This window comes from Anastrepha ludens, chromosome 3 (assembly GCF_028408465.1).
Source record: "Anastrepha ludens isolate Willacy chromosome 3, idAnaLude1.1, whole genome shotgun sequence".
Classification (NCBI taxonomy): domain Eukaryota; kingdom Metazoa; phylum Arthropoda; class Insecta; order Diptera; family Tephritidae; genus Anastrepha; species Anastrepha ludens.
The window spans coordinates 132,557,928-132,578,468 of record NC_071499.1 but is presented as its reverse complement, the minus strand read 5'-3'; the positions used below and the strand labels follow the sequence as shown (position 1 = coordinate 132,578,468).

Below are 20,541 nucleotides of genomic sequence, written 5' to 3'. Positions count from 1 at the left end.
TTGAGGTTATGTAACTAGATAAGGTACTCTTTTTGTAAAAATGTCAGTATGGTTTCTTTAGTATTTTCTGGTAATTTGTTGCTTATTTTTATAATGAATACACCTCTTGATGCCCTATGTCCCACTAAGGATTGATGGCCGGAAGAAACGATTACACCTCTATGGTTTTAATCCGCATTCAGTAAATTCAAACGCCTTTTAAAATGTGTAAAAAGTTTTCAATCTTAAGAAGAGTTGAGAGAGGGACGTTTAATATTCTTCCATAACCTTAAAAGGAGCAAAAAATGAAATTCACATTTTCAAAATATCAAATTTTATAAAAACCAACTAATTTTCATTAGCACTAAAATCTTCTCAGAGTGGCCTTTTTTAACCTTCTTTTGTATAATAATACAGTTTTTTTTAAAGCCAAAGTTTCGGTAGCTTTAAATTAAAAAAAAGAAACAAACACGAAACTTCAAAATTTTCGCATTTTCGGTATAAAAAAGCACTAAATTTATTGTGAAGAGCAAATGGTTGGCAATACTGCACAACTCAGCAAACTTGACGTCACGTACTCTCTGATGGGCGCAATCTTCTTTCTATCATTCTTGACTTTTGTATTGCAATATACAACGTATGTTACGTGTTTGCTTTTAATTTATCTTCTTTTCATTGCCTTTTCTTTTTCACTCTCTGCAGCGCTCAACAACTTGTTCTCTCTTCCATTCGTTGCAACTCGTTGCAATCGTTGGATTTACTATAAAATACAACCACACCACCTAGTCCATTCATTCGTATTGAAACTCTTGAACGGATAAAAACAAAAATACCGAGAAATAAAACAGCGGATACCAAAGAAAAATAGAAAATCATCAGCAAAACAAAAGTGAAGTGGTTAAATAGTGAATTGTATGCGTATATAAAGCACGTTATTGTATATTTGCAAGAAAAGCTATTGCTTGTGTAGCGAAATTATACGTGTGTGGAAGTGCAACGAATTTCATCACCGGAAAGAATCTGATATAGAAGCAAAGAAGTGCATTGCAAAGTCATTGGAAAAGTGAAGCGGAACGCAGTCGTTGGAAAGTTCTAGAAGGAAAATTGCAACAAGAATAGTAAAACGAGTGACTTCTATATTGGAGTGCCTTTTGCAGTTGAATCTAAATTTAAACACGTACTTTGTGTTCCTATAACGATTTAAAATTTAAAATTCACACCAAAATGGCTTTCATGATGCCTGTAATGAAGAACAACTATGACATTTATAAGGATAGTCGGTCGCGCAAGACTTCAGAGTGCTCCACCACCAGCTCAAATGGTGGCGCACCCACATTGTCTTCCGCTGTAGGTGGGCCGCCAAATGGACGTGTTCGCAAAGTATCTGAATGCAAGTCTGAGAGTTTCGCCACCTCACCTTCACACACCTATCGGATGCAGATGCAGCGTTGTCAATCATCACGCGCATTCCCCCGCAACGCATCGCGTACATCGCACTCGTCGGTCGCTGGGGTCCTTTCGCCTACGCGTTCTTTCAGCCAGGCCTCCAGTCCACCCAAGACCATAAATTCAGTGGAAAGTCATAATGATGTAACCAAATTTCATTTGCGACTCGTCGAGAAGCTGCGTAAGTCCTTTCGTAAGGACAGCGCAAAACGATCATGAGAACGCGAAAACGTTCTCCACAACAGCAACAGTAGTAGCAGCTATCCCAATGATGATGGCAGCACAACCAAAGCAGAAAACAATAATTTCAAATATAATACGGAAATGCAGCAATGGCAGGCCGATAGCCCCGAAAGTAGTGCGAGTAGACGTCAGTCGGCCAGCCGTGATATTGTCTGCGCGTCGGCGGATACCGCCACAAACCACAAGGGAATCGGTGATAATTCCGATATCGTCGATACAGATGCTATTGAAGACGCAGAGGATTGGCCAAAGTTCGAAGACGATAACAGCATTGGAGCGCCGAGTTCATTGGTCACAAACTTTGGGCGTCGCATCACGGCGCCACTAACGCGTGCCAATCTAAAGCGTTGTCACAAAAAATTCGCCAAAATGCAGCTCACTGTCGCAGCGCAGCACTCACTCGTAGGTCAAATCGGATCCACATCTACGATTGAATTATACTCCAGCTCGGATGGTTCAAGTTTGTTTGGAGGCGGTGATCGACGACAACTGCTTACAGAAGGAGGGAAGGTGCAACAAAAACACATTAAGAACGCGACCACAGTAAATGGTCATGTTGTTGGCACTAAATCGGAAGTAGCAGAGAAGCCAAAGCAAACGGAGACGGCAGGGCGCGGTCGTAAAATACGAAAACGCATGCATTTCCTGCGCCGTTCAACTTCCCGGTTCAGTTCGAAGAGCGCGCCAGGTTAAGACAACATATTTAAACCAGAGCGGGTTTGTGCGCTTTCAGCTATAATTTGGGTTTCATGTGGCTACAGCGTTGACTTTAGATGTTTGATGCGTATTGCTTCTAGCACGGCGCTACAGCAGTTCTTAGTTTCGTTTGCAAGCGAACCTAAAGAAAAGAGAAAGATTTGTAAAGGAACAATTGCGTGGCAGACCTGCGCTCAAAATCCAACTGAGTCCCCGACACATCGTCTGTCTGCAGTTTGGTGCACGCGTGCATATCGTGATCAGTATTGTGACAGCAACAACTGTCGCTGTCCACACAAATGCAAGGTCGCGCGCGCGTCGGCATTTTCAAGGCGAGTAGTTGAAAAGTGTAAATAGACAATGGATGAAGGATGAAGGAGGGCGCCGCCAAAAGTGTAGCAAGTTGGCATCGAGCCCAAAACGTTGAATGCATGCAGCTAATTCTGGGTAGGCGAATGCTGTGGTGGAAATGCGCTTCAACGGTACTTATTTGCGAAATTTCACAGAAAATGGCTACTTTTGGGATCATTCGACAAATGGTAAGGGAAAATTATCACATAAATATACACTAATTCTAAAGACAGACAAGACTTATGTATAAGAAATTCTACATTTTGTAAATATTTTTTGTATCAACTATTAAGCATATTTGGGCAATATTTTTCTTTGAAAATAATTCTGTTTTTATATTTGAATTAAGCAGTGTGATACAGTAAGAAATTAAATAGAGAAATTGGTTGTGGAAATAACGGAAAATACATGCATCTGCAATTTGTATTAATATGCACACTTACCGATGGCTTGCATTCAAAATTCGAGAAAAAGTATAGTAGGTCAGTGAGCTTAAGAGACGAATACATAAAATAAAGTTTCAAACGGTTTTCAGGGAACTAAATGCTTCCAATTTCCTTAGAAAAAACACGAAAACTTACAATGTTGAAACTGCCATTTCCTAATCTCTCTGTAGTGAAAAGTATTAAGAAAAATTATTTTATATAAATACACAAATATTGTAAAATTGTTTTTGGGCTGCCATGAAAATGTGGGGATACAGGGGAAAGTTGCGAAACAGAAAAAACACGTGAACGTGAAAGCAAAAAATAATTAGCGAGAAGCCATACAAATCCCGCACATAGTCCTGGAAGCCCATTTACGGTTCTTTAATAGATAAAAGAGAAGATACATTTTTACAAGTTGCTAATACTATATACACACCTACATACATATAAGTGCTGACTTGTAATAAGAAAATAAATAAATAAACAAAATAGACTTGTCAAGTTTAACTCAAAGTTTTCTGCTTTATAATATTAATAACTGTTATTGAAGCAATAAAAAAAATATTGTAATTAAAACAATATATATGTAGTTAGTTCGCTTCTAATGTCTAAGTTAAGTAAAAATGCTTTACAAGTAACTGTATACAACCTATACATGTCTACATTGAATTATTTGTATACTAAGTAATACATATTTACTGGATACCCTGAAGTACATAACTAATTAAATAAATATTTAAATCAAAACTTCCATATTGTTTTATTTTACTGGAAACATTGCGCTGGGTCGCCAATTTGTACCAGTGGAAGCCGCCTTTTTCACACTTAAATATGAGAAAATAGTTGAGGCACAAGTATCAAATAACCTATTTCTACCGCGAAACAGGGCTTATTATTTTAGAAAGTTACATACAATTATAGCCTACAGTCAACTGCCAGCTAGCCAAGCGTTGAACCAAGCACAACGAAATTAAGTCAATTTCGAAGACCAATGGGAACTAATATTGATTGCAACGTAAAGGTATGAGGCGGAATACTTAAAATTATCTATATGCATTTACAATTTTACACAAGTAATTAAATTCCATTGGAACAATTAACTGTCTGGGTGTGCCATTAAAGGCACTAAGTTGGTAAGGAATCTCATCTCCAAATGCACATTTGGATATTTGGCTGTGTGCGCATGCATGTACATATGTGAGTATATGTGTAAGTTACATTCACTATGACATCGTTTACTCGAAGTGGGATTTATATTTATTAACGAGGCTGCTCAACTATGCCTTGGAAATATTCCTTTTGTGAATTTTTCCATAATGGCAGCAGGCCTTCACCCAGTATTGCTTAGTGCCTTGGGAACAAGTGCTGCAAACTACTTACATACTTTTATTTACAGAGCTATTAATGGCTTCATTGCATAAGTATGAAAATGTATGCAGACCCTAAGGCTTAAGAATTTGTTAGATAATTTGAGAGAAATGAAAAGGAATGAAAAGCTCTACACTTAATCCCCGGGATGTAAGATAATCGCATGATTATATATTATATATGAGTATATACATCTAATATAAACTCATATATATGTGTATGTGTTTGTAAGTATATATACATATATTGACTTATATAGACATAGTTCGACCCTTTTCAGAATTTTATTCGAGCTAATGCACACACCATATAAATATTTATTCTTGAATGAATAAGTTTTTATAATAAAATAGCAAAAATTAATGATGAAAATTAGCCAAACGGCTCGCAACACATCTACGACAAACATATTTTGATGACCAGCCAGAAAGTCACAGCAATCATTTATTGCTGTGCAAAAAGCTTTAGAGAAATTCCGACAATATCCTCAATACACATAAGGGTAATAAATGTGCTTGTATGTGTGTATGAACAAATAGTATTGGTATGCCAGTGAGTATTAAAATAATATTCGATTCTTTTTCGTGAGTCAAGTGAGCGATTGTATACGCTCGGTGCCATCGAGCGTCAAATGATATGCCATTTAGAACAAATTCACAAGTATATTCATATATATAATACATAAATATATATGTATTTTAGTATGCGCACGTACACTTTGTTCAACTGGCGACAACTAGGCGAGTTACAAAATTAAATGAAAACAAATAAACAAAACATTCAATGGGATTTTCCTTACGTATATATACAAGTGCATACATATAATATACATATGTACATACATATAGAATAAGAAAAACATATTTTTCACTTTCTGCCAATAATTAAATATTACTGCGTCTTGCTGTGACTATCGAATGACCTTTCATGAATGAAATATTAAAATAAATAGTGAATGCGAGAATTATGCGCCACTTTATAATATTTTGCAGTTGTAGTATTTTACCTAAACAGAAATTGAATTCGCCTGCAAAAATTAGAAAACCCTTTGCATGAAGCAATGGACGCTAATCAGCACTTTTTCATATAATTCAGTAATTTGGTACTTGCATATTCATATACATACATACATATGTATTTATGTACATCCATCATTTGATTATACGATTATATGCCACCAAAAATGTAATTAGAATTTTATTAATAATTGAAATAAATTAAAGTAAGTAAGGCAAATATTTAAATAAAGCATTCTTCAAAATTAATTTTTTATTTTTTTATTTAGAAACAAAATGGTGTTTAAAATACGGAGACACATTCAGTGCCACACGTACTCATAATTTTAGCTTTACTACCTTCTCTCTCTTTTCTCAATGCATTGCTCACAAAAGCTACCAACTCATATTGTTTGTCAAACTAACGGAAATCTAGGTTGCATGCAAATTTCAGGCTGCGTCGTTGTTATACTTAAAACGTTGCTTTTAAAAATGATAATTGGTAAGTTTTTCAACAATTCAAGGGCAAAGTTATTTTAATGATTTTTTATGCTTTTTAAGATTTTTTCAGAGTACCAAAAGGGCTGCTCAAATCGAGAGATTGGGCGAAGAAGTGGAAGATCAGAAGCAGTAGTGCGCTCTTTAAAAAAAATGCAACTATTATGGCGTGAGAACGTAGCAGCCAAATAAACCGAATTGAAGAGGAAGCCTCAAAACGTTCTTTTAAATTCAACTCAAATAAAAGGGAAGCTGGGTCTTCCAGCGACAACCAGGCACATCACAAATTTTCGCAACACAGATTATGTAAAAGGGAAAAAACCAGTGTGCCCGCTTGTGTTGAAAACGTATCGTTAAACTTTCTCCGATGAAGAAAAACTCAACCTACATGGCTCAGACACGTGTGTGTTTGCCTTATTTAAGGACAAAAACGCAAGGAGACCACTATTAGACTGTACTAGAACTCAAATTGGCCATTAAGGAAGCTTAGGACGATTTGGGCCGTACTTTACCGAAAAAATTAGTGAAAATTAGTGCCAAAACGTATTTTTGAAGTTATTAATAAAAATGGAGGACCAATTAATTATTAAATGTTCTGTAAATAGTTGGCTAACTATAGCACTAGGACTTTTTGAAAAGTTTTGACAATAAATTTGCTTCATATATAATTTTAATAATTTTTATTTTAAATACGGCTAATTTTCCTATCCAAAAAAAATGCAACAAATTTTCATCAAAATCTTACACTTTTTAATTAGTGTCGGTATACCCTATGATTAAAAAGTACGGGGAAGGTGATGTTGACTGTTTTCTTCGATTGCCAAGGCGTAGTGCACCATGAGTACCTTCCATCGTGCCAGACAGTCAATAAAGATTATTTATCCGTTTTGAAGCATTTGAGAGATGCTGTACCTCACAAACGACCGGAAATGTGGGCAAACAATTTTTGGATTTTGCGTGATGATAACGCGCCATCGCACCGAGCCCAAATTGTACTGGATTATTTGACCAAACACGAAGTAATTACCATCGTGCAAGCATCGTGTTCACCTGATATGGCCCCGTGCGACTTCTTTTTGTTTCCCAGGTTGAAGTTACCACTTCGTGGAAGCAGATTTTAGCCGATAGTGGAGGTCAAAGACAATGCGACTAAGGAGCTGAAGGCTATCCCTTCGTCGGCCTACCAGGGGTGCATGGAGGACTGGGTTAAACGTTGGCACATGTGTGTTGCTTCACACCGGAGATATTTTGAAGGAGATAAAATTAATTTGCCTGAAATTTAACTATGTTTTGTTTTATTCAAACATTCCCGGTACTTTCTGATCATGGGGTAAGTATGTATGTATGCTGCAAATAGCTCGGAAATCACGTTAATTTTTCAGTTTTCTTTTTTGCTAGCGCTCCTGTACATGTTCTCCATATAACGAATACTCGACTTTTTTTTTATTTTTAAGGAAATATCTAACGCTGGCTAATCTATGTACATGTATACATATATACATGAATACAATACATTCATAGCGAATGAGCGACCAGATTTTGAAAACCTGATTCCCATCCATAATTTCACTAGATAAAAACAAAAAAAACTGGAAATTTCTATGCCTAATTCCATTGGTGATGATAAGCCATAGCTGCCCTCATAAGCTTCCCTCGCCTGCATATCTTCACTAAGTGCACTTAGCACTTGATGAAGAATATATGTATATACATATGTATACATATGTATGTATGTATGCAGCTTCACGCGTTCTCTTTTTCATTGTACATAGTCATTAATATAATGAATTGTTATCTATGCCAATCTAAGGCAATAAACCGCTTTACCTAATTTACAAGCTGTCATTTTCTTAACAATTTCCTACGTTTAACTGCAATTTTCCAGTGCAAACCCGATTTACATATCCTACCCTCACATGTATGGTATATCTTTTGTGTGGTTAAATTGGTACTCAACCAACCACCCACCCACTGTTAGCTTAGAAACACGGCAAAATAAAAGGCATGCTATAAATATGTTTATGAGAGTAGGCACCTTTAGACAGTCCATTATTAAACTACAATATATATGCACTTATGGCAATTAGATAATAGTTCTTATTGTTTTTGCTTTTTATGTACACAATTTTATCAATTTGACGCTGATATTATATCTCTGTTCGGCTTGTCATACTGTCTTGTTTCGCAAGAGTTTTATGATTTAATAAATGTGAATTGAATGGCTGTCAGCTGTGACCACAGCCAGTGAATGCTCATGCGAAATCTCCTCGGTAAAAGTGCTGTAACTCCCTGAATTTTGCTCTGATTGGCCTGAAACTTTGACATATAACCTTTTGGTAGAAACGCTATAACTCACTCAGTTTTGCTCTGATTGGTTTCACATTTGGACGCGTGATTGCAGAAGGGTCAGCCTTTCGACAATGCAAAAACCATGAAAATCGGTCTGCAAAAACACAAAACTGTGAAATCTCCTCGGTAAAAGTGCGGTAACTCCCTCAATTTTGCACATATTGGTGTTTTCTGCAGATATTGGAAATTGCCGTGAAACGAAATGCGAAGCAGTAAGTAGTTTTCCGCATTCATTTCAGTCGAGCATAGAAAAAACTTAACCTATGAATAAATATGTATATGTATATGTATGCACATATAAGTATGTATGTGCAAATGTAAGCAATTTATGGTAATAAAGGTGGATACACATATGCATACCTACATATATATATATGTAAATTAAGGTAGAAGTAAATGTGGAAGTATGCCAATAATACCCCTGGCGGGGTAGCAAAAAAGCATTAATCGCTCCATGAATCAAAGCAGGTTTGAAAGAATAAGGGCTCCATCTGAGCAAAAGGTAAGACAGCAATAATAACAGTAATAAGAACATATATATTAGTAATGAAAATAATAATAATAAAAATAATAATGGATTTGAGATATTTACTCGCATTCAATATTAAGCAGCAACAGCCCCAGCGAATTTTCACTAGCCCTACAAAAATTTTTTAAATTAAGTTATCCCTGCTTGTTTTAAAGCTTCATGCACCCTCTGAGTGGTATACTTATATGTGCATGCACTACCCTGTAGCAACACCCAGAACTAACCAATGAAATTAATTTTTAGCTCACGATTAGTGTCAATCCGACAGAGACGAATCGTTCTGATGATGGCTAGATTTTCGCCAGTAAATGAGAAAAAATGTATAATAAATATATTTTTTACCTATTTCTCTAGCGTTCGAATATTTTTTATTATTTTCAACTAAATAACTCTCTGAAAAACTTTATACTTAATTTTGTTGCTCCAGCCCAATAGAAAAATGCGCGCAGCCATTACTTATATACCCACTTATACCAAATTCTATGCACGTAAATATGTATGGACAAGAGTAGCAAGGCAAACTTTTTATGGTACTGAACATCCAGCAGATTTCCCTATGTGGTTTCTTACACGCACTCACCCTAAGCTCACTGGCAGGGCTGCCCACAGATAAGGGTCGCCTATCAGCCATTTGTGCATTTCTAGGTTTTCTCTGAAGGTGCTTGCCGCTGTTAATTACGTATTACGGAAATAGGTGCGTGAAGAGATTGGATTGCGATTACAATAGATTTAGATTGGTTGGACGTTTCCCTGAATGGGAGTTTTTTATTAGATTTTCGCAGCAGAAAATCTCTCCAAAGTTTGCCATTTCATGCCGAGAAGTGACTGCTATTAGACGATTTTTCTTACATACTTCAAAATGCGGGAGGCGGTTACATTGCAATAAGAAATGCGTCTTAGCTGCATTCTCCACCGGTCATTAGCCTACGTTAAGCCGTGGAGGGAGGTAGGTAACAGTCGTTGTTTGCGGAATTTCCGGTGCTCTTCTCCATATATTATTTTCCATTCAAACGGATTCAAAATTCGCCCAAAATTATATTTGCTTACAATCGGTGTATTAAAAGCTTACGTACTATGTGGTCGTTCACGCCTTTTTTAGGTTATTTATAGGCCGAACGAAAATAACTTGCATGAATATTAAAATTATAAAAAGTCTATAAAAAGTTATTGTGCACCCAAATATATTCGCCCAATATGTCGGCGCATAAGTTCATTTAGGTGTACGCAAACGCTTGTATGTGAGTTTCTCACAAACGATTTTACATAAAATTTAAATTTATATATACCAACATGAAGACAATAAGACCGCCTATTTACATATGTGTATGTATGTGGTTTACTTATAAGCAGGTTAGGTCTGCCCTCAGCAGTGGACCAATATTCACTCTCTGCATACTGTCTGGGCACGAGACTTACTATGCTTAGGAAGCAAGCCGACATCGTGTAATACTTATGCATGGGCATGTGAATACTTGCAAGTGCTGCAGTGGTAGCAGTCAGCAGACAGAATGCAGAAGACAGACGATAATATGCATATATATATATGTATAAATCCATGCACATGCATGGGGATATGAACAGAGATATGTACAGAAATACGCATGCGGTTCTTGTCAAGGTAAGTTGAGTATGCAAAGATCTGACCTTCGGCCGAATGCATTCGTTTGTTGCACTCATTTTTAGTGGCAAACTACTTACATTGTACAAAGCACGCAGGTAACACGTGCATGGCATAAACACAACAATAGCGAAATATATTTTTAACACCAAAATTCCAATTTCAATTAGCAATCGATTCAAGTATTTATGTAATTTGGTGTTGAACGCCAGCTGTCAGAGCTGTTGAAAAGGTAAACAATAACAGAATTTTTCAAAACTCATACAGGTGATATTTTCTCAAACCATCGACCCAATGCAGTTAATGTAAAAACCTATTTACTTGCACTATTATCAATGTGTGAAAAGCAAATTTCTTTTTAGGCTGACTGGTTGTTAATAAAATTAGCAAAATATATGTATGTATATACAGATAATTAAATGTATTGTCAATGATTTGCATGTGTGTACTAATTTGCTTTTTTACAATCCTCTGAATGGAAAATTGTCGCGTTGTGTGGGATATTTTAATGAATTTTGACGCAAATACCTACATTCTTGTGCATGAACAAAAGTACAGGTACTTGAAGATGCCAAAACTGGCTGAAAATAACAGCCCATGAATGCTATGATTCGCCAAACGGGCGTTATGCCAATACATTTGAAGAAAAACAGAATAGTTGAGAAAATAAATGCACTGAAATTTAAGTAAATTAAAATAAATTACAATTCTACTATTATTGACGCAAAGCACAATGGCATCTACGAACTTATAGTATATTCAAAAATAGTTGCATGTTACGTGTTACATGTTGCATGCACCACTTAAATGCACGAAAAATAAAATGAGCAAATTATAGGTTTCCAAACGACATAATATAAAGTGAATTATTTAATAATTACTCATTTGCTAAAATAAAATAAGATCGAATCAAAAACGTCCACATTTTGCATTTTTCAAATAAAAAAGGAAACATTAAATTTTTTACAAAGCAGAAACAGTCATTTGAATGGTATATAAGCGACTGCAATATTTATCAAAAGGCTAGGAGAGGCTATTTATTTACTATTCAAACGGATTTGTTGGCCGCACTTAACATCATTTGCATTATCGTAAAAGTTTTACGAGATTACCAAGTTCAGAGAAAGCGAGATTAAAGCAATGCTAGCAATGTCAGCGCATTCGCATATTAGCTGCCGCTACTGGCATTTAAAATTTGGATCCAGTAAACACATTTACTTAGCAGAACCAACATTAATAACGTAAAAGTGCTACGCTCAGATGTCAGCAGAGAGTCTTATGTGTCAAAATGGCTGGGTTAACTCTTTCAGCGATCGAAAAAAGGCAATTCGAATGATTAACGAATATGCACGTGTTGGTTCGTTGTTGTATTTTGGAGCTTTAAGACGACAACAACATTTTTCTTGCAATGAAGATCGTGCTTATGTATTGACAAGAGCTTTAAGGTGCATATTACAAAGAGTGCAAGTTAGGGTTTTTGTTTTCCTCATATTAGTTATTTTTAATAAAAATTTCCAGTCAAATTGCCGTTGTAGTTCAAACACCACACTTGAACAATTTTTAGCTAAAACTGCTGGATTGGCGGTTCTTGGTACGCTCCTACGGCAGTCAGCTTTACGTTGTCGGAACGCATCGGATTTATATCTGTCCAAGGACTGTCATTCCGCTGCATTCCCGGTACATGCATGAGAAATGTTAATATACAACAACAGTTCTTGGCCTTTTACTCTCATCCTTCAAAAGCATTTTGTTGAACTGCTCTAAAAACGAAAATCATTTAAAAATCGATTCAGTCAGTACGAAAAATTCCACACTGACCAACCATAAACTCTGTTTATGTATGTATGTACGTGCGCACAAAAAGCAACGCATAAAATTAAAGCAACCTATACCTTTTAATAATAAGTTTGCAATATATATTTCATTTAAAGTTCCACCCCACAAGCAAATCAACAAAGACATGACCTACACTCAGGTTAGTCGATGAAAGCACGCAGCACCCCAATAGGAAGTGAATTAGTAGCGAAAAGAAACTGTGTCTTGCTAGAGAGGCAGTGGGAGTCATAAAAGCGCATAGACGAAAAATCAAAGTAAAAGGCAGACAAATTTGTGAGTATTAGAAAACTGTTACACTATTTTTTATGGGAATCAGTAGGTTTACTGCTCCTAGATGTGTACGTGCGGAAGAACACGACAGCTCCATATGAAAAACTTTGTTCCAAGTGGGACAAGCAACACCCCCAAGTTTATTCCCCTGAAACTGGGGCTTGTTTTTCCAGTGTACTACTACTCATGCTGTATATTCACATGTAAATATAAGTATGTATGTATATGCAATGCACTACGCTGCTTATCGGGTGTTACACTTTGTGCGCGTATTTCATAGTGCCGCATGAGTTCGTTATTTCCAGAGAGGCCGAAATGTGGTGCGCAAGGGTTGTAGGTTTATGGCTGAGTTGTGTTTTCCAATGCTTCAAGGACACTAAATGACAATTGGCCAGCTGATAGTAATAGTGGCCAATATTTATTTGTTCATTGTTTAAAATGTTTACAATAGAACACTTTAAAGTGAAGTGAAAGAGTTCCAAAAGTCAGCGGAAAGTCTTTTAAGCGAACGGTCGTTCGTTGGCTCCTAAAGTTATGCGAGGCAGCCAAACACGGGGAAGCAGCGTAAACTTTTTTCAGGCCACTGTGGCTTTTGGCGCTCGCTGCTCTCCGTTTGCTTTGATATACTCGTATTTACATATTTATATACAAGGGAAATATTTAACTTCAACAGAGAGCCAAAACGAGCGAAAGCAAGCTGCGATGGTGACGCGAGAATACTCGCACGCGACCAAAGCGGCAACAAAAAACAACTTTCACTTCAATTGCAGAATCAAAACAGAGAAACTATGAATGTTATTCACCTCATCTAATAAGAATGGGCAACAAGGCAAATACATTTTTGATTTACATATTTCTTATTTTCATGTTTTCTCTTTTTATTAGTGCCACAGTATGGAGCCGTTGCAAAGGTTTCTTAAGTTGCTTTAATTGTTTGTAATTATAAATTCTGGTTTATTTAACGTGCACCTATAATTTTGCTTTTCTCGACTTCACGAGCATGGCGTAGTTCCAAACACTCTTTTATTACAACTTGGACTGCCGAAACAGGTTGAAGCGTCAAGATACGCAATATTTAATAATTCATTAAAGAAGAGGCGAAAAATTTGATGCAGTAGAAAAAAATATCCAATACTTTCAAATGTGTCAAGGCAACATCTTACCAAAATGTCCAAAACACATGCATATGTAGTTGGTAACACGAAACGTTTACCAAAAGCCTGACAAAATTTTAAAAGGACACGTTATATTAAAATCAGTTTAAAAGTTCTCCTGAACCAGTCTGGTCATTTGTGAGAAAAGAAAATAGACAGTATAGTAGCATACGCTTAGTTGCACCACCATGGCAGAGGAGCTTGTCTTGAGTACACCTTCGACACTCGCGCCTAAAACACTCTGCTTTTACGGTGCTCTGGCCTGGACCATACAAATATTTCTTATTGTTTTTCTTGTGGCTCTCATAGCCTATATTCTGCGCAAAATTATACAAGGTCCATTCTATCGCAAACGTAATCGCATCGACGACAAAGTCGTCATCATTACTGGTTGCAATGCGGGTATTGGCAAAGAGATCGCTTTGGAGCTGGCTCGACGCGGAGCACGCATTTACATGGCCTGCTGCGATGCTGCGCTTTGCGAGGCTGTGCGTCTGGAAATCATCGACAGCACCGGCAATCAGCAAGTCTACAATCGTGCGCTGGGTCTGGCTTCCCTGGAGTCTGTGCGTCAATTCACCGCACGGTTTATGACGGAGGAACAGCGTTTAGATATTTTGGTGAATAATGCGAATGTTATGACGAATTCTCGTTCACTTACGGCCGATGGTTTTGAGTATCAATTCGGTGTCAACCATTTGGGGCATTTCTTACTGACAAATCTATTGCTGGACTGCTTAAAGGCTGCAGCACCAAGCCGCGTGATCGTGATAAGCTCCTTCATGCACCTCTTTGGGCGCATCAATAAAGACGATCTGAACAGCGAGCTGCGTTATTCGAAATTCTTTGGTTCCTTTAGCAATAGTAAATTGGCTAATATTCTCTTTACGCGCAAACTATCGAAAATACTGGATGGTACGAGCGTAACGGTGAATAGCTGTAATCCCGGCATCGTGCGCACTAAATTGATGTTTCAAAATCAAAAACCGGCATGGCTGTGGTTCATTCTTGATCAACTTTTCAGCCCATTGGCTCGCACACCTCGAGCTGGTGCACAGACTGCGCTGCGCTTGGCATTGGATCCCAAATTAGAACGGTCAACTGGCGGCTATTATTCTACATTCAATGGCCACTGCCACCATGGGCCACAGATAAAAAGATGACCGATTGGTTGTGGCGCGAGAGTGAGAAGATGGTGGAAATGCCCAATAGTGACCGCATTGAAACAATCGCAGTGTGAACAATCGAGAATCGGGGAGCAGAGGGTTGAGCAAGAGAAGTTGAGGTGGCGAAACGATTTTGTTTGTAGAATAAAATATTGAATAAAAAAATGTTGCTGTGTGTGAAATTCAACTAAAATGCAAGACTGCAGAGCACACTTTCAAAGATAGCTTCTACAGCACAGTCCCATATCGCAGTGAAACTCCCACGTATCTTTTCCCCATGATCTTCCATCTACATGCGCACTGTAGCGTGCCTTCTAGCCTAGATTTTGGTGCTAATTACTCGCACACCTGAAAAAATTAAAACGAAATTAATAAAACTTACCTCTGCTTTAAGAGCTGCAGCTCTGAGTGGCAGCGAAAGGTGTACACCGAACAGAAAAACTGGTATTTTATCTGTTTGTGTTGGTATCTCATTCCATCGCAATTGCCACCACTTCGAAGCCACGGCATTAGTATTTGCCGGTTGGCGGACGTAGTAGGCAGTGTATTAGCCTGTGGGTTATTAAAAGAAAGCCATAAAATTACTACGCAACGGAGCGAAATTTGAAAGTAACTACTAAAATTCGAGCTTACTCGCTCTAAGTGGCGCAGTGATGACAATGGAAGTTGGTAGTGAGTTGGTTAGTTGGCTGTAACGGCGCCTTAAAGAAAGTTGCTTTGTAAGTATATATCGCAAGCGCGCGAAATCTCGGCTAATATTCACTTGGCTTATTGTACAATCGGTGATTTTTTAATTTCATAAACAGAGTGAAGAAATATGTCCGATGAAGTGCTGAGCCCTTTGGGAGACGAGGAAAAATCATTGTGTTTTCGCGGTCCCTGGGCCTGGTTGGTGCTTGTTGTTATCTGTTGCATCGGTGCTGGGTTGGTCATGTGGCTGCTGCGCAAGTGCGTACAAGGTCCCTTTTATCGCAAGAAGACCCGCATCGATGGTAAGGTGGTAATTGTGACGGGTTGCAATACGGGCATCGGCAAGGAAACCGCCATGGAGCTGGCGCGTCGTGGTGGCCGCATTTACATGGCTTGCCGCGATGCCGCACGTTGCGAGACCGCACGCTTAGAGATCATTGAACGTACACAGAATCAAAATGTATTCAACCGCACGCTAGATTTGTCTTCATTGCCGTCAGTGCGGCAGTTTGCAGAACGTTTCTTCGCAGAAGAACAACGCTTGGATATTCTTATAAATAATGCCGGCATAATGGCTACGCCACGCAAGCTCACCGTCGATGGCTTTGAACAGCAGTTTGGCGTTAATCATCTGGGTCACTTCCTGTTGACAAACCTATTGTTAGATCGTCTAAAGTCTGCCGCGCCCAGCCGTATTGTTGTAGTGAGTTCAGCGGCTTATATCTTCGGGCGCATCAACAAGGATGACTTGAATAGTGAGAAGAACTACTCAAAATTTTTGGGTGCCTATTGCCAAAGCAAATTGGCTAACATTTTGTTCACGCGAAAACTGGCTGAGTTGCTTAAAAATACCGGAGTGACCGTCAACTGTGTTCACCCGGGCATTGTGCGCACAGAATTAGGCCGATATAGCGTGTCCAAGCACTGGTTCCATGCTTTTTCATTCCGCTTGTTTGCTTGCTTCGTAAAAACACCCAAGGCAGGTGCACAGACCACGTTGCGGCTGGCGTTGGATCCAGCGCTGGAAAAGTGCACTGGTGACTACTACGCGGACTCGATGCGCTTTCCGTTATTGCCAAAGGCTAAAGACAAGGAGATGGCCGATTGGTTGTGGAAGGAGAGTGAGAAACTGGTGGGGTTGCAGGGAGAGAATGTGGTGCAAACAATTGTGGTGAATCAGTGAAGCAGGTGATAGAGCAAAGGAAAGCCAGAGGAAGAGGGAGAGTAAGTGGAAGAAAATGAGAAATAAAAGAAAGAGCAAGTGGGAGTGCATGGGGCTTTCCGTGCAGTTTTTTTTCTTTCAATACATATTTACGTATTTACATAGTCTCTAAGTCTGTATAAGTGCATAAAAATATAATAAATAACTTTAGTTTACTCACAAAAATTTAGCACATTTTTTATAAATTTCTTGTAAACACTTTTTAGGCCATACAACTAAAGACTTCTGCTAATTGGTGCATAACAAGCAAGTAAACAAATATCGCTGACGCTGTGCCAACACCACCGGTGCTAACAAATCGCGGCGCTCGATCGCCAACACTAACGAAAAAAATATAAATAGAACTGAAAAAACACTAACATTTCCCTATGAATCTTTTTTTGGATTAGTTTTTTGTTTTTGTTTTTCTTTTATTTTTGTCGCGCTCTTCATCTCTACCCAAGAATGTTAGTATTCTGTACGCCGTGATCTATACCAGTGAATACCAAATACTCACTGGAGCTTCTCGGTTACGAGTATCACGCTTTGACATTGAACTCATTTCGAAATTCACTTCTTATCAGCAATTCGCAGGCGTTATGCCTCGTTGTAGGGTGCAGCCGTTTGCGAAGCGGCCAAGTTTTGTTCCAGCAGCAGTAATTGGAACGTTTGCATTCAGCGTTTATTGCAACGATATACATATTGTTGTTGTACTGTTGTTCATAAACAAGTAAGCTACAATTGAACATTGCTCGAATGTGGCGAGGAAGTTCATGGAGAACCGGTTGCCAGCTACGGTCTTACAATGGCATTGACGTTTAATTGCCAGTATGCGAGATGCCAACACTAACACAGATGGCATGACGGGAATACTAAGCAGTCATCATGGAAACAATTTTGCAAGTAAAAACGCATAAAGCGACTTTAGAAATTTTGCTAACGAAGCGGGTAGTGCAGGCGTGAAGGCTGGTTTCGCGTTAGCACAGTATTTCATAAAATTCTTCTTACTTCCAAATTGAGTTTGCGAAGTCGCAGCACAAAAAGAGAGTAGGTGTGTGGGTATATTTCAGAACATTTAACAAAGTTGCCTAGAATGCCTTTAGTGCTTTTACCTTAGAATCTTTATACCTTAGCCAGTGGCTATAAACCAGTTTGTAAAAGCGTGTGCATTTGACGCGGTGTTGCTTACACGCTACACTTAGCGACCACTGCAGCGGAAGACAACTGTATTTAAATACAAAACTGCCCGAAATATTTAGGCTATCGTTTGCCTTTAGTACCTCTGTAATATGGCCTCTGTATATAGGGCCACCACCACTTTCACCACCTCCAAAAAAGCACAATAATATTAGTTTATGGCGGTTGAACACCGCGCGCAGATCATGTTGACTTGTCAGGTTACATTTAGCAGCGAGCGAGGAAATTACGCTTCGTCGCCAGTTGGAGTGTGCTGCGACTTGGAAGTCAGTTTAAGTTCGCCACTGAAGGCGCAAAGTACACGCGTTAATCAAACAAAGTTAGTTTATTAAGTAAAACGCACTAACAAATACTTGCTTACTTACATATTCATTCGCATTCACATATAGATAGCAGTATGTCAGATGGGGAAGAGGAAAAACTATGTTTCCACGGCATTTGGGTTTGGCTATTGCCTGCCGCTTTTGTCGCTTTCGCCATAGTGCTATTCCTCTGGCTGCTGCGTAAGTGCATACAGGGTCCACGTTATCGCAAAGAAAATCGGATCGATGGCAAGGTGGTAATTGTAACCGGCTGCAATACAGGCATCGGTAAGGCGACTGCTTTGGAGTTGGCACGTCGAGGCGGTCGCGTTTATATGGCTTGCCGTGATGCAGTGCGTTGTGAAGGCGCGCGTCTGGAGATTATCGAGCGCACAGGCAATCAGCATGTCTACAACCGTACGCTAGATCTTGCATCGTTGGAGTCTGTGCGTCAGTTTGCCGCACGCTTTATCGCCGAGGAGCAACGTTTGGATATTTTGGTGAATAACGCCGGCATCATGGCTACACCGTGCAAACTCACCGTCGATGGTTTCGAACAGCAGTTGGGTGTGAACCATCTTGGGCACTTTTTGCTGACGAACCTGCTCCTGGATCGCCTGAAGGCCTCCGCGCCTAGTCGCATTGTGGTTGTAAGCTCGGCCATGTACATTTTTGGGCGCATCAAACGTAATGACTTGAATAGTGAACGCAGCTACTCGAGCTTCTTTGGCGCCTATTCGCAGAGCAAATTGGCTAATGTGTTGTTTACACGCAAGTTGGCTGAGCTGTTGGAAAGCACTGGCGTTATGGTGAATTGCTGTCATCCCGGCGTGGTGCGCACGGAACTCGTGCGCCACATTAAGTTCCCCTGCTTTGGCTTGTTGCACTATCTCGTGCAATTCTTGTGGAAATCGCCGGAGGACGGTGCACAAACTCAGCTCCGCTTAGCGCTCGATCCCGCGCTGCAGCAATCTTCAGGCGGCTACTACAGCGATTCAATACGTTGGCCGCTTTTACCGTGGGCGAAGTGTAAAGAAACGGCTGATTGGCTGTGGACAGAGAGCGAGAGGTTGGTGGGACTCAAGGAGGGCGCGAAGAGCAGCGAAATGGAATCGGTGACAGTGAATGGCGTGCGCTCTTAGTTGGCTTTACATTTAATTACTACTAATATACATATACATATGTATGTATGTATGCACGTAGATATTGGTACAATGTGTGTAGTGAATGAAAAAAACAATAAATAAATTTAATAAACGGTTTATATAACAAGAGAATTTATTTGTGAAAAGATGTGCCGGTATGAAGATTAGCAATACATCTTCGGCGGTTCTCCGCACACCGCTTGGCACTCGATTCGGTTGATAAATTGATTGCTCACAAAGCGGTAAACAATGGCCAACGCATGCGAGCACACGCCCCCATAGAGCAAATGACGAGTGGGCCGCTCAAATGTGCTTTCACGCTCAGTCCTCTATTCGTCTCGCGGTTAGCGTATTTTGTTGTTCATCAATCCAAAAATTTGCGTCCACAAATGCCGTAAATAAACAACTATGATCTGCACGTACACAAGTAGGTGCATATGTGTAATGTTTATATACTGTTTGCTTACATTTATGTACATATATGGAAATGGGTCTTGGGTGTACATACATACATACATAAGTATCTCTCCAAGTGCATTGAATATGTTTTTTTGATCGACTTGCAAATTCGTACTGAGTCAGTGCTTCTTCGAACTCAATTCATTTCCCCAATAAAAATTTTGCTCGCAGACTTATTGCTTTTTATTCAATCGAAATAGTATTGTAAAAACGTTTGCTTGGGTATACGCGGCTACCAGCCAGCCCTGTAGCCCTGTAGCCCTGTAGCCCTGCCGCCTCTTACGATCGCTTGCGCAGCTCAATTCTATGAGTGGCCGAGAATAAATCGTGCCCTTGCACCTTGCACTCGACCGGACATTCGTTATTCATGAGCTGACTATTTATTTACATTATATACACTGAGATGACTGCAATCGACCTAATCGGCACAACTCAGCGCCACCCACTGTTTGTTCTGCTCCCCCCTGGCTAAGTGGAACAGAACAGCAGATGGGTTGGAAATCATTGCAGAAATTAAACACTCTATGAATGGATTATTCGCAGCTGTTAATGTTTTGATTTGGTGCCAGCAAAAAATACCAGTTGACAATGGCAAGCTGATAAAATGGGCAGAATTTTATA

General features: G+C 39.1%; 3 protein-coding genes and 1 pseudogene across 3 annotated transcripts; all 4 read left to right on the top strand.

Moving 5' to 3' along the window:
• Window positions 1-750: 750 nt before the first annotated feature.
• LOC128859342 (uncharacterized) lies at window positions 751-3,890 on the top strand. Its single transcript, XM_054096296.1, has one exon. It carries the CDS (start codon window positions 1,204-1,206, stop codon window positions 1,642-1,644), a length of 441 nt encoding a protein of 146 aa, XP_053952271.1. The 5' UTR covers window positions 751-1,203; the 3' UTR covers window positions 1,645-3,890.
• A 9,637-nt stretch (window positions 3,891-13,527) lies between these two features.
• LOC128859338 (retinol dehydrogenase 12-like) lies at window positions 13,528-15,315 on the top strand (annotated as a pseudogene).
• A 138-nt stretch (window positions 15,316-15,453) lies between these two features.
• On the top strand, window positions 15,454-17,019 carry LOC128859337 (retinol dehydrogenase 12-like). Its single transcript, XM_054096291.1, has 2 exons — window positions 15,454-15,645; window positions 15,733-17,019. Exon 2 carries the CDS (start codon window positions 15,744-15,746, stop codon window positions 16,797-16,799), a length of 1,056 nt encoding a protein of 351 aa, XP_053952266.1. The 5' UTR covers window positions 15,454-15,645; window positions 15,733-15,743; the 3' UTR covers window positions 16,800-17,019.
• A 1,185-nt stretch (window positions 17,020-18,204) lies between these two features.
• LOC128859339 (retinol dehydrogenase 12-like) lies at window positions 18,205-20,065 on the top strand. The gene is made up of 2 exons (XM_054096292.1): window positions 18,205-18,333; window positions 18,404-20,065. The coding sequence occupies exon 2, from the start codon at window positions 18,412-18,414 to the stop codon at window positions 19,456-19,458; it is 1,047 nt and encodes a 348-aa protein (XP_053952267.1). The 5' UTR covers window positions 18,205-18,333; window positions 18,404-18,411; the 3' UTR covers window positions 19,459-20,065.
• Window positions 20,066-20,541: the final 476 nt, after the last annotated feature.

Bases quoted from the DNA above. Each gene is read 5' to 3' on its own strand.
- LOC128859339 (XM_054096292.1), top strand. From the start codon at position 18,412: ATGTCAGATGGGGAAGAGGAAAAACTATGTTTCCACGGCATTTGGGTT.
- LOC128859342 (XM_054096296.1), top strand. From the start codon at position 1,204: ATGGCTTTCATGATGCCTGTAATGAAGAACAACTATGACATTTATAAG.
- LOC128859337 (XM_054096291.1), top strand. From the start codon at position 15,744: ATGTCCGATGAAGTGCTGAGCCCTTTGGGAGACGAGGAAAAATCATTG.